Source organism: Hippocampus zosterae, chromosome 15 (assembly GCF_025434085.1).
Source record: "Hippocampus zosterae strain Florida chromosome 15, ASM2543408v3, whole genome shotgun sequence".
Classification (NCBI taxonomy): Eukaryota; Metazoa; Chordata; class Actinopteri; order Syngnathiformes; family Syngnathidae; genus Hippocampus; species Hippocampus zosterae.
The window spans coordinates 16,243,475-16,263,116 of NC_067465.1; the positions used below are offsets into that span (position 1 = coordinate 16,243,475).

Sequence of the window (19,642 nt, forward strand, 5' to 3'; positions counted from 1 at the left end):
CAGGTTGAAGGTACAAATATTTCTTTGCTATGTCAGGTGGGGACACGGTGAACAACTGGTTAGCCCATTTGCCCCACAGTCCAGAGGTGCAGGGTTCAATTCCGCCTCTGGCCTTCGTGTCTGGAGGTTGCATGTTGTCCCCATGCCTGCGTGGCTTTTCTCAGGGTACTCTGGTTTCCCCCCCACATTCCCTAAACATGCATGGCTGGTTAACACTCAAAATTGTCCCTAGGTGGGAGTGTGAGCACAAACGGTTTTTCGTCTTTGTGTGCCCTGCGATTGGCTGGCAACCGGTTCAAGGTGTATCCCGCCGTCTGCCCGAAGACAGCTGGGATAGGCTCCGGCATGCCCGTAACCCCCGTGAGGATAAGCGATTGGACAATGGATGGATGGATGGATGGACATGTCAGGTTGATTTTCAAGATATTTAAGTCTTTGGATCAGAAATTCAAACTACTTTTCATGTTTTCTTTTTCAACTATTTTCTTATCAATAGCAATACTCAAACTTTTAAAGACAGTTAATCACCCATTCATCGCAGGTTCTGGACTTGCTATTTGGCAGATTTTTTTTCAGTCCATAACTATATTATCTCCTGTTTATTTTAAATGTAATTCCACTAAATGGTGACACACAGTTTAGTTTGACACTGTGTAAACCTGACTGAAGCCGAAGAGTGAAAATAGGCAGTGAAGAATTTCAGATCAGCCTGGTTTTTGCTGAAGATTATTGAATGTGAAATAGTTTTTAATCCTACAGAAACCGACAGCCGTGAGTTTATTTTGTAATGTTATATAATCTTTGGGCATGACTATTGATGAACAGTATATTGTGAGATCAGAAATGTTGCTTTCCGTCGCTCTTGCTCTCTCTCTGTCTCTATTTATTACATGTGTTTACACCATTTAAAGTGTATCTAAAGGCCAAAAAAGGAGTGCCATATATGATATGAAAATGTGCCTTGTCTGTAAATAAAGATATGTTTGGATTATTTTTTAGTGTGTATTTTTTGTTGTTTCTTTTTGTTTTGCTTTTAGTATTTACCTCTTTTTTTCTTAAAATTTGATAACATTGATTGAATTTTCCCTTGTTTTTCTTTGTAGACGCCGGCTCATCTCCCAGCGATCCTCGCTGGAAACATTAGAGGACATTGAAGAGAATGCTCCTCTGCGCAGGTATGGCGAATGCATAGGTTAAGCAGCACTTTGTCAGAAACACTGCAGGTTTTTTGGGTTCTCTTTTTTCTTTTCTCCCATGTCAGGTGCCGAACCCTGTCAGGTTCCCCTCGACCAAAGAGCTTCAAGAAGATCCACTTCATTAAGAACATGCGGCAACACGATATGCGCAATGGAAGGTGCGAAGGAAAATGGAACTGAATTGAAACTCTTGCACACACTCTTTGTTTGATTTGCCTTTTCTTTCTACACTTTTAACACTTGAGTGCAGACGTGTGTTCCCAGCATGAAATCACACATCACACACGCTGTAGATGTTCCTTTGATTTTTTTTCTTCTCATCTTTGGGAGGCCTTTGGAGTATCTGATCAGAACTCTTAAGGAACCAACACAACAAATAATAATTGCAGTGACACAGTGACAATCATTTTGAAACTTTACTAGGAGTGTAATGGCACACCATTAAGATAAGATATCCTTTATTCGTCCCACACTGGGGAAATTTACATTTAATTTAGGTATTGTTTCAATAAGCGTCTTTGTAAGGTGGCTGTTTGGTTCACTTTGGGTACAGTAAGGCCAATCACAAACAAATTACAAGTGATTGACACTTGTGCAGCTGGTGATTGACCCTCACACAGGTAAACAACTCGGTGCAATGGGGAAAATGCCGACCCCTGGTGTTATTACCTGGAAACTTTGTTTTTAAGCTTCACATAGTACTATGTATTACGATAATACAAAGGGTGGAGGAAATGGGCAACAAATAAGAGTTTTGATTTTTAAGAGTCTGAAAGTAATGGCAGCCCCTTTTATGGACTGCGCTTGTGTATTTTATGACAGAGACTCTCCACGCATCGCTTTTTGGACAAAGGTACTTGTGACATTATCAACGTACTTACTTAATATTGTAAAACACAAGATACGATCTAGACCAGGGGTGCCCATACTTTTTGGATCAAAGATCTACTTTTCGATCAACTAACCTCCCGGGTTCTACCCTTACCGGCACGCGCATGCGCACGCGCACAAACACACACACACACACACACACACACACACACACACACACGCGCCATGATGAAAAACAGCCTGAAACAGAGGCATGCCACGCACTTTTGCAGCCTGTTAACTTTCGTAGCTAACACGTACTGTTTTAAACTGCTTCCCTGGGCCCTCCTAGAATCCTATTCTTTGCTCATGCCATCGGTGAATTGTACAAGAAGCAAACTCTGAATGAGAATCATGACAATAAAAGATAGAGCGCAACAGCTCTGATCACAAGCTGCAATTGCAAACTGCTGAGCGCTAACAACTTCCGGTGACGTAATCACGCGCCACCGCAAATTTAAGATTTACCTGCTTTATTTTATTAAAAAAAAATAGTGAAAATGAGACTGATAAGATGATTAGGGGGCAGTGTATATTAACACAAAAAATATATTACTAACATGTACAAAGACACACAAATGGTTGTTTGTTTTTTTTTCTTCTCGACACTCCTCGGATCTACTTGGGACCTGTCTTAGATCTACCGGTAGATCAGGATATACCTAATGGGCACCCCTGATCTAGACTGTATCCGTACGGCTAAGCAGAAATCGGCTGGTTCTCACCTGGTACAGAAAATGTCATTTTAGTTGTGAAAGATCCGGTGACAGGACATAACATTTTTGATTAGACGTTGTATCTGCAACATTGTGTCACCATTCGGAAACTTTAAACTTCCAACCATGGCCACTCGGGAAAACAAGTTGCAGAACCTTGCACATTGCGGAACAAATCAGTTGCGTTTGGCTGTAGAGAAGAACAAATGCAAAACCTGGCACCTTCATTTTTTTCCTTTTTAGAATGTAGCTTGTTTTCTATTGAGGTAAATAATATAGACAAGAAAACTAAGCCCAAGTCAGCGTGTTCCTTTATGTGAACGCAACCCTTAAGTCAGAAGTATAGAAAATATTTGTATGAAAATAGCTTATTAAGCATAAATCCTGGTCTTTATTCATATTTTTTCAACCAAGACAAATATTTCATTTACAGGTTGATCAGTTTGTATTATGACTGGAGATCCTTGGTTTACAACCCATTTTGTATGTTAGTGGAAATGTCACAGTAGCCGATCACTTTGTGAAGCTAGCGCAGTATTAATTACATGAAATAGTTGTGCCGTAAATGTAAAATAAACTAGTTCAATCTGGAAACCTCTTCATTTGGATCATCGTAAACCAAGGACCCTGTTTTGAATAAAAATATCACGCGTTCAGCTAAAATCATGACATTCACTATCCAGCAGCGTCGACGTGTGGCTAATTGGCAAGGCAATTACACTTCTTGTCTCTATTTTACTAGGTTCCGTGTGAGATAAGCACCTGTAGCATACGGAAAACATTTTTGACCTATCTATTTTTTTAAACCATAATCTCCATCTGTTACTTCTTTCCCTTGGTCTTGGCTTGTTTCAACTAAATGTTCTGAAAACATTGAGTTTGAGGGGCGTGTCCATGTTGTACATCCACTGAACATGACATTTAAACGACACTGGACGGCAGCAAAACTTCAAACAAAGCCAGACCTCAAATCTGATGAGCTTGTTTTGTTTTTGTAGGATAGTCCTAATCAGTGGCAGAAGATCCTTCTATAGTGTATTTTCAGTGCTGCCCTATCGAGATTGTAGCCAAGCGGGGTACGTATCCTCCAGCATGACCGCTGTCCTCCTCCTGCACCCCGCGCCCCCTCCTCCGTGCTCCTTCCTCCTCCTTCTCCTCCTCATGGCTGCTTCTTCTCCTCTGTGGATGTGCTCTCCATTTTGACTCAAGGTGACCTTAAAAGCCCCGCAAGACAAACGGTGTCTGAGGATGTCAGCGCTCATGTGCATGTGGACCGCTCATTAACACTTTCCAGTCGGTCAGGTGCACTAGTGCTTCATTAGCTTGGGTCATAACTTCTCGTTTGTCTTCCTTGGGGCCGCGACAAAGTGTGTTGCAGCGTCACGAGGGAGGAGTGACACGATCGTCCCGAGATCCAGGAAAAGGCGTCATCGGATGCATTTGGTTCAAAATATACCAAGATCAATAAGGAAGAATTGTTGAGCTGACACAAAGACGGCTTTGATCTTTGAAAGGTTTTGACTGCAGGCTTTTAATTTTTGTTTGGGGTGATGGGGGGTCATGCGCACTTTGGATGATTACTGCTTTGATTAGACAAGACGCTTGTTCAGAAAAGGTTTGATGTCAAAGGGAAATTCATGTAAAAGCAGTTTAAAAAATGATAAACGTTTTGCTAATAGGAAATAATTTGTTCAATTGTCCATTTGTTAGTTAGATTATAAAATCCAATCAAAATTATTTTAGTATAATGTAATATACTGTATATGATAATACAAATCTAAAACAAACACCTTTTCTGTTTTTTAAATTAACCCTTTCATGCAGCAATGATAACCTGTACCCTGGTAACACGATAAGCTGTCCACTGTAGTTACCGCTGTCCCCGGATGGGTTGAACCATAAAACTAGCAGTCAATTCATTTAAGTGAAAAATCTACCGGTACTGTTGGCTACTTGTAGAGAACCCATTTTATTTCTGAATCTCATGAGCAATACGAATTTAGTGCACTTAAACTTGGTGATTCTCTTTTGGCTGTCCATTTTTTTTTTGGGGGGGGGGGGGGCTTTCAACGCATGTGAGGTCAAATGATAACGGTTGTCCGAAAGTGTGAAAGTGTCTGCAGCGGCACTTGGGGCTTGTCAGAATGTGTATCTTCCCCCCCTTTACCTTGGCTGTGTGGCACATAACACAAGCATGTTTATTTATTCATTTATTTTTGCATGGGGCAGTCGCCATGTGGAGCACGTACCTTACTGAGTAACGTCCAGCTCTGATTTGTCCTTCTCTCTCCTCTGTGGCTGTTTGTTTCTGAGTGTATTGTTGCGATAGTGGACAGTTCGTAGACGATTCGCCTCATCTCGCGTTCCCTCGGCCTCCGGGTGCCTTGACGCCAGCCCACTTTTCCGGCCACATAACACTGTTTTTAACCTACAGTAACTCCTCCTCCTCCTCGGTCAAGTGTCATGTGAGGTCGCTTTTATCTTTTGAAAACACGAGGCCAGGCCGAAAGGGGGCGAAAAGATAAGCGGCACGTAACCACGTTGGTGCACACAGTGCAGTGGTCAGAAGTTTACATCCATACGAAATTCACGATTGGGAGTTTTTTCAGGATTGATTTGAAGCCTTCAAGGTGCATTGTCACTGAATGCAATTACACAAAGAGGACGAAATATGGACACAAATTGCTTGACAAGCCCTAAATAAATGGTATTTGCAATTACTACTCTTTTTCTACGTAGAGCTGCAACTACTGATTATTTCAAGAAGCAATGTTTTAACCATTTCATGCACATTGTAACCTGATAGGCTGTCCACTGTAGTAACCGCTGTCCCTGAAAGGGTTCATTTCAATCTCTTTATACAAAAACATGTCAAATTGGACAGTGAAGAAACAGCAAATTGTAATCATATGTCTACATATGTATTTTTGACACCAATTTAAAAAGGCCTTGACTTTTTTTCTGAGCACTTCAGGCTTTTGAGATACATTTTTTATTTTTATGTGTGAAATATAATAACTAGCGCAATTCGGGTGGTGCCATGCCTCGGAATTAATGATGTTTCAGAAAAAGATTGTTCAAACTGACCCTTCATTCAGAAATTCGACTAAATATCTTACTCAATTATGTTCTTATATCATTCTTATTTTGAAAACCTGATGTTCAAGAGAAAAACAAAAAGGCACAATTAGAATGAAAGAAAAAAAAGCATCTTGAAAATGTCAGTTGCATCTCTGATTGAAAAATTTGTTAAACGGTGTTATGATTCTGTTCCTGGTTAGTCTGTCAGAAAACAAGCCTCAAATTCCACTATCATGAACACCTGTAAATTTAACCAGGTCTCGAAACAATCGATTATCAAAAACATTTAACACATTGAGAATCGATTATCATTGCACCTTTATTTTTGTTCGAAGTAAATAGAGCAATACGTCATAGCTCTTCAAGATAAATCCTTTTTTGGTGCTAAGATTATTTTTCAGAGTACTTTTGGAAGAAAAAAACAGTACTAAATAGTTAACATGAAATTATCTTGTGGAAGTGGATGGAAAAACTGACCACCATTGAGTGACTGAGAACTACAGTGGGCTAACTCAATTTTGCAGGAAAGCTAAAGTTAACTGCGTTTAAAATCTGAGCGAGTTGCTGTACATTTTGATGATTAATAGGGCAGAGATGACTTCTCCTGGAATTTAATTATTACAGAAATTTATCAGAATACATTACATTCACTTCAAATTGGGGATGGGGGTTGCCCATGAGAGGTGATCGTCCGTTACATTATTTCTTGGCCTACAGAAACCCCAACACGGTACAGTACATTGTTTTGTACTTTTTTCCCCTTGGCTAAAAATGGCCTATACTGTACCAAATTTTTGTGAAGAAATAAGCATGGAATTGTTTGACAAATTGTAAGATTATCCAAATTTACCTCGTTCGTCTGGGTCTGTTAACGGCGTGCATTAATGAGCCATCATGCTAGTACTTTGTCTTCACTTTCGTTCCAATAAGATAGCTTAGATAAGGGCTCGACAAAAAGAATTTCACTGCCTACCTTAGTCGAAAGCTGACGCAGAGGCACGGGACGCACTTTTGCAGCGTGTCAAGTACAGAAGCCATCATACATACATGTAGCATTTTAAAATGCTTCCCCCCAAACTTCAGATTGCCATTCTGTACAAATGCCATCAGTGAATTGGATATAAAACAAATTTGTCATGATAATAAGATATCTCGCAACAGCTCTGATCGCAGGTTGTAATTTGCAATTGCACTAACAACTTCGGTCGATGCATATTCATGCACCACGTTGGTTAAAGGTGGCCTGCTTTTTTTAGAAATACATTTTTGTGAAAGTGATAGGATGCTTAGGGTGCAGTGTGCACGAACACAAAAATATCAAATATTAATAACAGACTCCCCCTCCCCCCATTTTCGGACCAGTCGGCAGTATGCCGGTCAATCGCAATCGAGGTATTGGGCACCCTTGATGTAGATTCACTGTCTGCCACACAAAGCTAAAGGACTACTTAGTTTCTAGACATGTCAAAATTGGAAGTAAATCTTGAGTTTGACAAGTATTGCCCTGGAAGCTATGCCATTTCTCTATTCATTTCTGCATCTACAAATGACAGAATGGAGTTAGCCCACTCGAGTTCATAGTGTCTTAATTGTTCCTAGCAGCAGTGAATTGGCAGCCCACCCTCCGCCCACCGCCTCTTTTCCTTCTTTCCATTGACTTCCTGCATCCGTGTCACAAGACATTTCAGTCATTGGCCTAAATTCTCTTAGGTTAGCTACCTGCAAAGAGAACGCCACAAATGAGGCTGGCAAAAACCTCGCTACTTGCCAGTTAAAGTGGTTCAACAAAAGAAACATACTACGGGTGGCTATAAAGTGCTTTGTGCTCATCGTCAGGGACGCGAAGATGGAAGCGACAGGGCGCCAGCGACACCCGTCCGGAGGCGTCAGCGCCAAAGAAATGGTCATTGGCCTCGAGGGGGTTGAGCTCGGGGCTGATGGGAAGGTAAGAAACCCCCACGTTCAATTAATACAAAAGTAATCAATTACATCTTAAGACTGACTCTTGTCATGCGATATACTGTAGATATTTCATTGAAAAATTGGGGAAACAAAGTACAGTAATGATTCTGTCGAAACGGTTTTGCACATAGTGTGTCATGCCCACATACCGTTATTTTGAAAAAATATTTTTGCATTTCCTGATACTCAGATGTCGGGATATTATATGTACGTATAACTGTATTTATGACAATATAAGAAAACAATTAAAATTATGACATCATTGTCTTGTATTGCAAGAAAGACTTTCAGATTGCGATTCATCCAAATTATTTTCCACAATTATTTCACATAATTAATTGCTCCATGTACAGCACTTTGTATGCAGCGATGGCCGTTTGAAAGTGCTCTATAAATACAGTTGAGATACATGTAATACCAAATAGCACCCGTGTTATGAGTGAGACATGTTATTATTTAAATGATAATCATTTGCTTCAACACAAATTTGAGTTTACTTGTATTTTTTTTTTTAAACACTTAGTTCTATTTCAATTCCCATCCATCCATTTTCCAAACCGCTTGATCCTCACTAGGGTCGCTGGAGCCTATCCCAGCCGTCTTCAGACAGTAGGCAGGGGACACCCTGAACCGGTTGCCAGCCAATCGCAGGGCACACAGAGACGAACAACCTATCACACTCACACCTAGGGACAATTTAGAGCGTCCAATCAGCCTGCCATGCGTGTTTTTGGAATGTGGGAGGAAACCGGAGCACCCGGAGAAAACCTACGCAAGCCCGGGGAGAACATGCAAACTCCACACAGGGAGGCCCGAGCTGGAATCGAACCCGTTACCTCTGCACTGTGAAGCCGACGTGCTAACTACTGGGCCGCCCATTTCAATTCCCATTAGGTTTATTTATATATATATATATATGTAAACTATTACTGTACTTACATGAAACTACAAAAATTGAAGATAATGTATCAAAACAGAAAATCAAGCGAGGAAATCACAAAATAAATTCTATATCCCCACCTACAGAATTTATTTTGTGATTTTCTTCGTGGTTTCATTGAAGTAATAATTCATTTTCGTTTTTCGGAGGCGGTCATGAACACCTCTTAAGTGGAACGGAAGAAGCCACGGAGATGGACAAAGATGTACAGTATCTGTACTTGTTGAGACTGAAAACCTTTAATAAAGTTTGAGTTTAAAAAAAAACACAGCTCTCCTTTTTTAAACAAATACAGGCGAGTCTTTGTCCACCTCTGTGCCTTCTCTTTCATTCAACTCGAGAGGGGTTTGTGACTGCGTCCGAAAAACGTATTGGCATTTCCTTGATCATAGCGCCACAATTACTACGATCAGATGTCAGGAGTAGTTATTTATTCCTTTTTTGTGTATTCACAAATGATGAAATCACTATATAAATTTTGCAGGGGTGGCTACAGAACTTATTTTGTGATATCCTCGCTTGCTTTTCAGTTTTAATGTTTGACTCAATTTTGGTAGTTTCATTGAAGTAATCATTAGTTTACATTTTTCAGAGGCGGTCTTGAACGCCTCGAGTCGAACTGAAGAAGGCACATAGACAAAGACGTACCTGTATTTGTTGAGACTGTTTAAAAAAAAAAAAAAAAAAAAGAACACCACAGCGCTCCTTTTTTCGGAGCTGCAACAAAAACGTATTTAATAAAGTAGTGACACAGTTCACTGAACCAACAGCAAGTTATAACATTGGAATCATGTCTCCAGGAAGGGGCCATCTTGGAGTCGATACATTACTGTAATGACCATACAAACGACGCTCAGTGAGTTTAAGAAAATTGAAGACTTTTTGGTGCTCCCTATAGTGTGGAAAATACGGTATATGTATTTTTTAAAAAAAGTCACAAAGTGTTGTGAAAAACTCAATGAAAATTCTCAAACCAGTGAGCTTCCTTCTTGTATAGCTATGGATGCATAGCAATTCCGCAATAACATTTCAAATGAGCCCCAAACAAAGTCGAAACCCAAAGACACGTTTGCTATAATTATGTCGGTTTTTATAAACATAAGATGTAGTTGGTTCGTTGTCTATGTATTAAAAGCATTCTCATTTTGTCGCCGAAAAAGCAACTTGTTTTCATTGGTTCTTTCCTGAGTTTTGGTAAATTCTAATAACCGTGTTGTGTGCGTGCAGACGGTGTCGTACACACAGTTCTTGTACCCGACCAACGTGCTGGGCGGGCGGCGCAACACCATCGATTCCACGTCGTCCTTTTCGCAGTCCCGCAACGCCAGCCACCGCAGCCTCAGCCTGGCCCGCGCCAACAGCAACCAGAGCAGCCTGGACACCGGTCGGTAAACTCCTCGGTTCAACTTGTTCCATGCACTCCAGATAGCGGTGCTTCTTTATGCGTTTCACTTATTAACATGAAATTGCGCAGACACACAAAAAGACGAAACTGAACAAAAAGTCAGACATTTTGGGTGCCTACAAGCGGATTTGCCCAAATGAGACCCAATCGGAAGCAAGTATCCTCGACTTTTGAGCCAATTTAAAAGCTCTGATTGTGACATTTCACCTAAATTTGATATTTTTGCATGAATAAAGTCTGTTTTGGGAGAACAGAAGGGAATTTTTTTGCAAGGATACAGTGGACCTGTTGGGACACCCGTGTCAAACTCAAGGCCCGTGGGCCAGAGACAGCTCGCCAGGTCATTTTATGTGGCCAGTGAAAACAAATCACGTGCGTCAACTTGCTAAAATCTGTACCGAAATATCAAATTATGATAATGTGTAATAAATAACATGGAGATTTTGCAATCATTTTGTTACCCTGTTTACCCTCCCTTGTACAAACTATTTTAATCGACATGACTGATTTCAAACTAGTAATCTAATAATTTGTTGTGTAGAAATAATTATTTGGTAGTTTTACGTTCCTCGGGGCCCTCCAAGGAACGACGTAACTCCAAATTGGCCCGCAACTAAAGTGAGTTAGACACCCCTGCGTTAGGGTTTGTTTGTGATCCCAATCGCACGACAGCAGACAGGAATGGTGTTAGCCAAAACTTGTCAACTCTGGAAAAATCCAAATGGGAACTTACTTAAAGTTCAGAGAGAAGCATGAGGAATCCACAGGGGCGTGTCTGTACAGGAAACGCAAACTTCAGGTGGTTCTGTCACAAACTTGCACTGAGGACTGGTTTGGTGGCCAAATTATCTCAACCCAAATGAGCTAATGAGCTGCAGCTGGGTGATTAGCGGGCAAGCCTCAGGTGTGAGATGCAGAGCACCCTGGCTGAGAGGACTGCCTGGCTGGCAGCTCCCGAACAGGACCCCCACCAATAGGAAAAATCTGTGAATAATTGCTGGCCCTTCAAATTGGGGGGGGGGGGCATTTTTTTAATTCCCCCCAAATAATTGAATAAATGTGGATATATATCACTTTTTTTCATTTTATTTATTTTCATCTGGCTTGAACATGCAAAGAGTGAATCTTTACTGAGGTTTAATTTGAGGCTTCGCTTCCTTCCTTCAGTCACTTGGCTGTTTTTTTTCTCTTATTAGGTAACGACATGAGTGAATTCCGCGAGTATGACCCCAATCTTCTGGACGACCCTCAGTGGCCTTGCGGCAAACACAAGCGAGTGCTCATCTTCCCATCCTACATGGTGAGCCCAAGTGCCGAAAGGAACAACAAGTGACTGCTATGTGTTGTATTGATGTTTTGTTGACGCTTATCTACCAGTGAGAGATTCTATTTAGGCGTTGCTCATTTTTGCCAAATGACTAAATGGTCCGAAAGGCTCATCTGTCTGAATGGCAGCCAGCAAGATCTTGCTTGAATGAGTAATGGTCAAACTCTGGCAAAATAATTCCACGCTTACTTGAAAGAGACGTTTTGTGTCCCGATGCTGAGCAGCGACGACGGATGTGACGTGACTGTCCAACCACAGGAGCGTGTTTGAACGCTCCGTTCAAGGCCAATTCGTGTTTTTGTTTGGTTTTGTTTTGCTTTGTTGTCCTCGCTTCCTCTAATTGCAAAAGGCCAGCGGGTGTTCCACAAGAATGGTCATCGTGGAAGCGTGACATTCCTCACATTGCTTTGCGCTCACACCGACGCGTTCAACAGGCAGCAGGTTCTGTTCTTATTGTGCGGCGGGACTGTTTTTCTGATTACGTTTTTCTGGCCATTTCGTATTTGCTGGTGAGCTAGCATGTGTTGGGCAATTTTTTTTCTTTTTGTTTTTTGTGCCAACGTCTACTGCATTTTGGGTCTCTAATTTGGGCATTTGCACCCATATGCAACTTAAATGATGCATATTCAGACCAGAACTGATTTGATTTTTAGTGCCATTTTTTTAGTTTATTAATTTACTTGTATTATTGTTAAAACCAATTTCAAATGAAGCAGACAGGAAAGAGCTTTTTTTTTTAAAGATAAGACAGGAAGATAAGAAAACCTTTATTTGTCTCACAATGGAGAAATTCGCAATTTACAGCAGCAAGATTTGGAGGGAAGAAAGTAGAAAAACAAATTTGCACAAATTTAAGTTTGTTATATTTAATTTGTTTTCATTTCATATGCTTATGTAGGATTCTCACTGATAAATTTTCAAATGAAGTTTTTGCCTTTGCTTGTTATTTTATTGTCAGTATTTTTAATTTCAAACGATGTATTCAGATTAGTCAACATTTTGATTTTGAAATGCATTACGTTTCAAGGAGTCGTCAAAGCAAGCACAAAAACTTGTCATTCAGTTTTCCATGCAAAAAAATCTTTCGTCATTTTCATTTTGACTGCATCTGTTTTTTGTTTTTAATGTTAATGATTTGTGTTTTTCATTTGGATTAATATGTCTCATTTTTATACAACTTTTATATCAACTGTTAAAAAGTGTGAAACTATATTTGTATTCTAACATGATTGTGGCATTATATAATACTGTTATTTGTTTTATCCATCCATGATCCGAGTGGCTTATCCCCACGAGGGTCACGGGAATGTTGGAGTCTATGCCTTCGAGCCGTTTCATTCATTTACACATTCACAGTACTGTATATAGAGCATGAATGCGAAAAACATCTAAATGTGTACTGCACTAAAAGAGAGAGATAAGGAGGGAAGACCGGTGATCCGGTAATTAGTGCGTCGCCGTCACAATGCAGAGGTCGTGGGTTCGATCCCAGCTCCGGAACTTCTTGTGTGGAGTTTCCATGTTCTCCCTGCGTGGGTTTCCTCCCACATTCCAAAAACATGCATGGCAGGCTGATTGAACACTCAAAATTGTCCCAAGGTGTGAGCGTGAGCGTGGATGTTTGTTTGTCTCTGTGTTGCCTGCGATTGGCTGGCAACCAGTTCAGCGTGTCGGCTGCGATTGGCTCCAGCATCCCACGCGACCCTTGTGAGGATAAACCGGATTGGAAAATGGATGGCTGGATGGATATATAGAGAAACTTATCGTACGGCCCGGATATAAGATGGCCCTGATTATAAGACGACCCCCTCTTTTTCAAGACTCAAGTTTGAAAACTTTTTGAACACCAAATTATTTTTTTATAAAGAAAATAATTTCAGTACATCTGAAACAAATGATTCTAACAATATATTTGAGAGAAAAAGCATGCTATTTTGCCTCATTCAAATCTTTCTAACTGAACATTTAAATATGTAAACTAAAGTGCAATCACATTCATAAATGAATGGCTTCTGGTTTTTGAAATGTAAATTGCATCATAACGTCTCCTCAGCTGCCGGTTAACCTGGCCGATCTTCGACCCACTTTTCTCCAGATTGTCGCTATGTTTATCCATTTTCTGTTATCTTTTCAATTATTCTCTTTTTTTTCTTACCACTATTTTTTATTTTTCTTCTTTGTGCTACCCCTATTTTTATTTTTATTCTCCACGACAGGGGTTCGCTTTGGCCTGGGGAATATAAGTAAGATAGGGCCGCGCGAATTAAAATGTCAATCATTGGTTCGGCCTTAAATTTTCCCCGTCCACTCTTAAAAAAAAAAAAAAATCCGTCAATGATAGAAAATTGTCGGTTAATGTAACCTCTTCAGAAACAGAAATATAAAAGATGTAAATGTTTATAAAATCTTGTTTAACTTAGATTTCGTTCCAAAAGACAGGCTTTGTTATCAGAAATCACCCCTCTTCCTCACGAGTCCTCACAAATAAAATATGAAATGTCTGGTTTGCTTCGGGCTCGGGCCTGCAAATCAAGCTAAGTGATCGGGCTCGGGCCGGTCGGGCTTAAATACCATTGGCTCGGGTCGGGCTCAATTTTTTAGGACCAATCTCAGCTCTACTGGGAGTCAAGTTCAGCATTCGCTTCAATGATATCTGGCGCCATCTAGTGCCGTAAAGGGTATAATGTCCCCGAATATAAGACGACCCCTACTTTTTTCTTATTTCAATGCAAAAAACACCGTCTTATATTCGGGCCAAGAATACGGTAATAATACTTTCACAAAAATCGACACAAATTGAATACTTGAACCATAATCGTGGTAAGTCAAGAAAATTCACATTATGTGTAACAATATTGTTAAATGGGTAAAACAACTTGTATAAAATGTACCGGTAATTGGCTTTAAAAAGTAACACAATGGTGACTCTCTTAAATGAGCAAATATTAGGATCAGCTCTCACTATGATGCAGTCCAATTGAAAGCACCCCCCCACAAAAAAGCACTGCTAAATTGCTCTCATATTTGACAGACGACAGTCATAGAGTACGTGAAACCCTCCGACCTGAAGAAAGACATGAACGAAACCTTCAAGGAGAAGTTCCCTCATATCCGCCTCACACTCAGCAAGATCAGAAGGTAAGACCGCGTGAAACGGCTTCGTCCACAACCAAAATCCCCACCTGCCATTAAACACACACCCTCCCCCGCCTTGTCCCCTCATCTTAGCCTGAAGCGCGAGATGAAGAAGCTGGCCCAGGATGAGTGCGGCTACGAGGAGCCCACCGTGGCCATGGCCTTTGTGTACTTTGAGAAGCTGGTGCTGCAAGGCAAGCTCAACAAGCAGAACCGCAAACTCTGCACGGGAGCCTGCGTCCTGCTGGCGGCCAAGATCGGCGGCGATCTCAAGAAGCACGAAGTCAAGCTCCTTATCGACGTAAGTGACCTCAAAGCCCATATGCTGGCGAAAATGGAGTTCCGGCATCGAATGGAGGTGGTCCGGGAACCTATCGAGGCTACCGTGTTAAACATGCAGTGTTTACTTAGTACCTCTTAGATCCAGGAAATAAAAGTAGTTACTGGAACTTCGGGCAAGAATGCGGCTTTAGGCCACATTCCAGAAAAGTGGTGATGTCGCGCTCACCCCCACTCGGATCAGTTGCGCATGTAAACAACAAAGATGGCTGATCGTAATGAATTGTTTTGATGCTCAAAACGCATATGGACCGCCAGAAAACCCGCCTTTATGATTTGCTTCATGTATTGACATGAATCTGAGAAGCATTTCATAAATTTCACTGAGTGCCTTCAATGTAGGGAGATGGCAGCATATCGTCATGTCGTCAGTACAAATCATCTCGAAGAACGGAATCAATGTAATATACTAATATGAGCATTTCAAAAATAAACGATTGGAATTTGGAAGCTGAATGTTTTTGTTTTAGTAGGCACATGTTTTTTTTCCTTTTGTTTAAATTGCAGCTGATTTAGAACTGATGTTGCAATTGGTACTTAAGCTTTTTTTGTAATGATGCATTTAAAAGTGTCAAAACTTTGGCTTAAATAACTTCAAAGTTATTTGAATACATATTTTTTAAACCTTTTTATATTTATTAATATTGTTTTCTATTATTGTTTCCCACCCTCTGCGTCAAGGCGCCAATTTTACTTAAATAATCCCACGACCAGGTACGTGCACGTATAAACATCAAAGGGAGCTCAAGCCCCCTGCACTTTTTAAATTTTTATGTATAATTTGTCCATTTCTTTCTCACTTATATATTCCTGCTTTGAAACAGCTTCCTTCGTCAAAAAAAAAAAATGACGAAGGGGAAGAAATATCCACATTGCTGGTCGGGAGAAGACATTCGTCCAAATGCCTGCTCATGGTGCAACACCAAACAAAAATGTCACCAAAATTAGGAATAGTGAAATAATGATGACCTTGTTTCAATTTTCTCTTGGATGTACTTGTTGAAAAGTTGAACAGAAAGCTGATACACACTTCATTCTACCTCCTGCCATCCATGCAATGTTGATCGATGTAAATATTCAATCGTTGATCGATGTAAATATGCAATCCTTTTGAGACAAATGGAAAGAAATTGGATCATTTTTCATTTCAACCTAGTTGGGAATCACTGCTCTAAAAATGTTGTAAACGTCATCATCGGAGAAGCATCCAATCTTATTCTTTCCTGATTCCCCGATCTTGTAGAAGCTGGAGGAGAGGTTCCGCGTAAACCGGCGCGAACTGATCGCCTTTGAGTTCCCCGTCCTGGTGGCGTTGGAGTTCAACCTGCACCTCCCCGAGCACGAGGTCATGCCGCACTACAGACGCTTGCTGCAGACCTCGTAGCGGCAACCCCCCGCCCCGCCTACTTCAAGCCACGGCACCGCTCGGTTGGGACTGCACTGCTGCAGAACTTGGTCCACACCTTTTTTCCCCTCTGCTGCCATTTTGGATATTTTTGACTCTCTCCTTGTTGACTTTGACAACTTTGTATAAAAATACAAAGTTGGGGGGTGAAATGGATCTTTTTCTCTTTTATCGTTTTTTTTTTAATCATCAATCTGCTTTGCGTGTCATTGCTTGTGGCTCATCGACCATCTTAAAAAGTGCACTTTCACCCCCCCTCAGAATATTACCAGATTTATTTTTATTTTTTTTTTAAACACGGCTCCGGATTGCAACAGTTGGATCTTTTCTAGTACATGCATGAGGAAACAACATTTGGACTCCTTTTTTTCCTCTCTCTGTCAAATTCATTGTGCTTTTGACCAGTGTGTAATCTTCATCTGCTCTATGTTAGAGTGTATCATTAGCACCTTAAGGTGCTCTTTGGATGGGTGGGGGTCGTTTTTGGAAGAATGTGGGTGTGGCCACAGTGGATAAAAGATAGATGATACCGGCCGGCTTCCAAATGCAGCTCATTTGAGTCATTTTCACCTTCGGGAATGGGCTCTTGAGACTTTAACGCCCGGCCACCCAAGGTCATAGCAATCGTGAAGCTGTTGTTACGGTGCTCATTATCTTTTATCTCTTTTTCATGGCAAAATGATCGGCCAAAAAAAGCTTCACAAATTTGCATTGCCCGTCTGACAAGAGTCTAATTCTGATTGGGGCTCATTTGGGCAAATTTCCCGGGAACAGTTGGACCCAGTACAAGTGCTGGAATTTCTCCAGAATTGCCGTTTCACAACAAAATGTTCAATTTCAGGCACGGGTAGCTTGAGACTTTTTCATGTGTCCTTTTATGTTCGACGTCCACCTAATTTTGCGTTGATTGGTGAAACTGGTGTCACATGTAAATTTTCATGGCAAATCCTCAAAATAATGTAGTTTTGCTGCCATGCTCCGCCCACTTCCAATGGCATAGGGGGAAAAAGCTTTTTCAATTGCGGTCATCTGTTAAGGATGCCTGCTTCTGATTGGTGCTCATTTGGGTGAGCCTTGAAATTCACCCCAAATGGCTGATGTAGTTTGTTTTAGGCATGGGCTCTTGAATTTTTCATGCATCCTGTTATGTGTCAGGGGCTTCTTTATGTTCCAGGGGGCGCTATCGAGTGACTTTTGGGGCAAGGTCATGTTTGGGACCACCAAGTAAAATATATCAATCTTTACCAGGATACTTGGCAATGCCTGGTGCTAATCATTTGATTTGGTATGTTTACAAGTTGTCTTATAATCCTCCTTCGGGAAGAAATTTTAAAAAAATATATAAAGAGCTGAGATACATTTGCAATTCAGGTAAGACAAATCTCAAAAATGTGATGAGGGGCTATTTTCAAGTGTAAAAAGAAGTTGCTGGCACACCCTAAAGATTTCAGAAGCTAAGAAATGACTGACAGTCAAAAATGATTACCGCTTCATTATCATTGTAAATAAATCACGTTGCTTGTCGGATCAAGGAGAGACTGTGTTCTTTTTATTTTTTTATGATGTGACATGGAAAGAGTGCTTTTGGCTATTTTATTTCTGAGCGCTAGCTAGTTTAACAGAATGATACTATTATGAATGATAATTTATCAAATTTAATACTAGCTTGGGTAGCAATTAGTGCATGTGGAATAAGAATTAAGCAGAATAATCGTCCAGCTGCCATTTTGTACTGTACTGCCACCTTCTGTCAAGCACATGAAATGCTCTCATCAGGTGACAGATTTTGGAGCGCCTTTTCACAAGGAAAGAAAGCAGAAGCCAACCGGTTCAAGGTGTCCTCTGCCTACTGCCTGAAGACGGCTGGGATAGGCTCCAGCATGCCCCGCAACCATTGAGAGGATAAGCGGGATCGGAAAATGGATGGATGGATCGAGAAAGCAGAATCGGCATACTCCAAGTTTCAACTGTTGGGATCTGTCACGTGGACGCTCCAACGTAAACAAGGCCCGGGTCAAAACAAACGGCGAGGACGCGCGAGATCCGCGGCTTAGTCAGCCCCATTGACGGCCTAATTCCCTCCCTGGGCGGCTCATAAAGGCTTCCATTGACAGGCATCATTGTGAGAACGTGTCATGTCTTTTGGCGGCGTCAATGCATGCCGTCTACCTTTGCCCGGAACAATTGGCTGTGGTGGCGTTTTTTTCAATTTTTTTTTTTTTTAACCATCACCGTTGTGTGACTCGGGACTTTTCCCTTGTAAACACAGAGGTCTGGAATGTTGGACAAGCGGCATGTTAGCCCACTGACCCGTTGTGCTTCTTAATTTATTTTTTAATTTATTTACTGAGAAGTAATAAGACCAACCGTCCAAGCACATGACGTTCATGGGATCGTCTTCATGTCCGACGCGGCAACCCAATCCCTTTTGTTCCAGGCCCATGAGTCAGTTGAAACCGCTGTAATTGCAAACCGTTGACGCAAACCAACACATTAAACGCCTCTCAGACCTATCTATATCTATATATATATTGCGCGTCGTCCCGCACGCGGTCTGTCCTTCCGTCTGTCCCTTTTCAAAACGTACCGACTTCACCGCGCCGCTCAGGCAGTGGCTCACTACGATCGCGCGGGCATCTTAGCGAAAAAAATGTTGTCTACCCACAAGCATTGCAATGAAATTGTTAGTTATTTAGTAGAGCTAAACATCTCTTTATTTTTGCGATAAGCAATGAAGATAAACAAAAAGTTGAACCAAGCAACAACACTTTTGTGGGCCGAAGGCCCACCTTACCAGCCTTCCGCAGGAACTAGCTGATGAGTCGCCCGGAGGGCAGCGAACCACCACCTTACCAGCCTTCCGCAGGAACTAACTGATGAGCCGCCCGGAGGGCGGCGAACCAGCTAGTTTATTGATAAACCCGCAGTGTCCTCAAGGTCACATCACTATGGACAAAGCACCAGCAGAAATATTTATGGGCCTGCTACCTGTTGCGAATCTGTAACTGACTGCAAAATTGCCAAAGTCAGATTTTGATGTTTGCGGAAAACAGGGACCCCCCCCCCCCCCCACCCCAAAAGAAATTTTAAAAATGTAAAAATTGCAGAAACAGTAGTCCTGATGCTTCAATTCGACTTAGTAATTTTGATAGTAGGCTAATATAGCCAATATAGATACATACAGCATTTGTTGCCTTCATTATACGACTTTTATATTTTTTTGCGGCTCCAGACATATTTGGGGCCGGGGGGTTTGGGGGGGGGGG

At 41.3% G+C, this 19,642-nt stretch overlaps 1 protein-coding gene and 1 long non-coding RNA gene across 3 annotated transcripts in view; one reads left to right on the forward strand and one right to left on the reverse strand.

The window, feature by feature from the left end:
- cables1 (Cdk5 and Abl enzyme substrate 1) overlaps positions 1-17,903 on the forward strand; it is a 29,829-nt gene extending 11,926 nt beyond the window's left edge. Inside the window, exons 2-10 of one of the 2 annotated variants that reach the window (XM_052088484.1) lie at positions 1,104-1,175; positions 1,262-1,354; positions 3,781-3,858; positions 7,700-7,808; positions 9,993-10,149; positions 11,367-11,470; positions 14,529-14,635; positions 14,726-14,933; positions 16,215-17,903. In XM_052088484.1, coding sequence (XP_051944444.1) covers positions 1,104-1,175; positions 1,262-1,354; positions 3,781-3,858; positions 7,700-7,808; positions 9,993-10,149; positions 11,367-11,470; positions 14,529-14,635; positions 14,726-14,933; positions 16,215-16,355 — 1,069 coding nt within the window. In that variant the 3' untranslated portion in view covers positions 16,356-17,903. The remainder of the gene's footprint in view (positions 1-1,103; positions 1,176-1,261; positions 1,355-3,780; positions 3,859-7,699; positions 7,809-9,992; positions 10,150-11,366; positions 11,471-14,528; positions 14,636-14,725; positions 14,934-16,214) is intronic. The other variant, XM_052088485.1, reaches the window with a different exon arrangement.
- Positions 1,599-5,189, reverse strand: LOC127616818 (uncharacterized). Its single transcript, XR_007967204.1, has 2 exons — positions 5,032-5,189; positions 1,599-3,996 (listed from the first exon to the last, which is right to left on the reverse strand). It is a non-coding gene; the product is annotated as an uncharacterized LOC127616818 (long non-coding RNA).
- Positions 17,904-19,642: the final 1,739 nt, after the last annotated feature.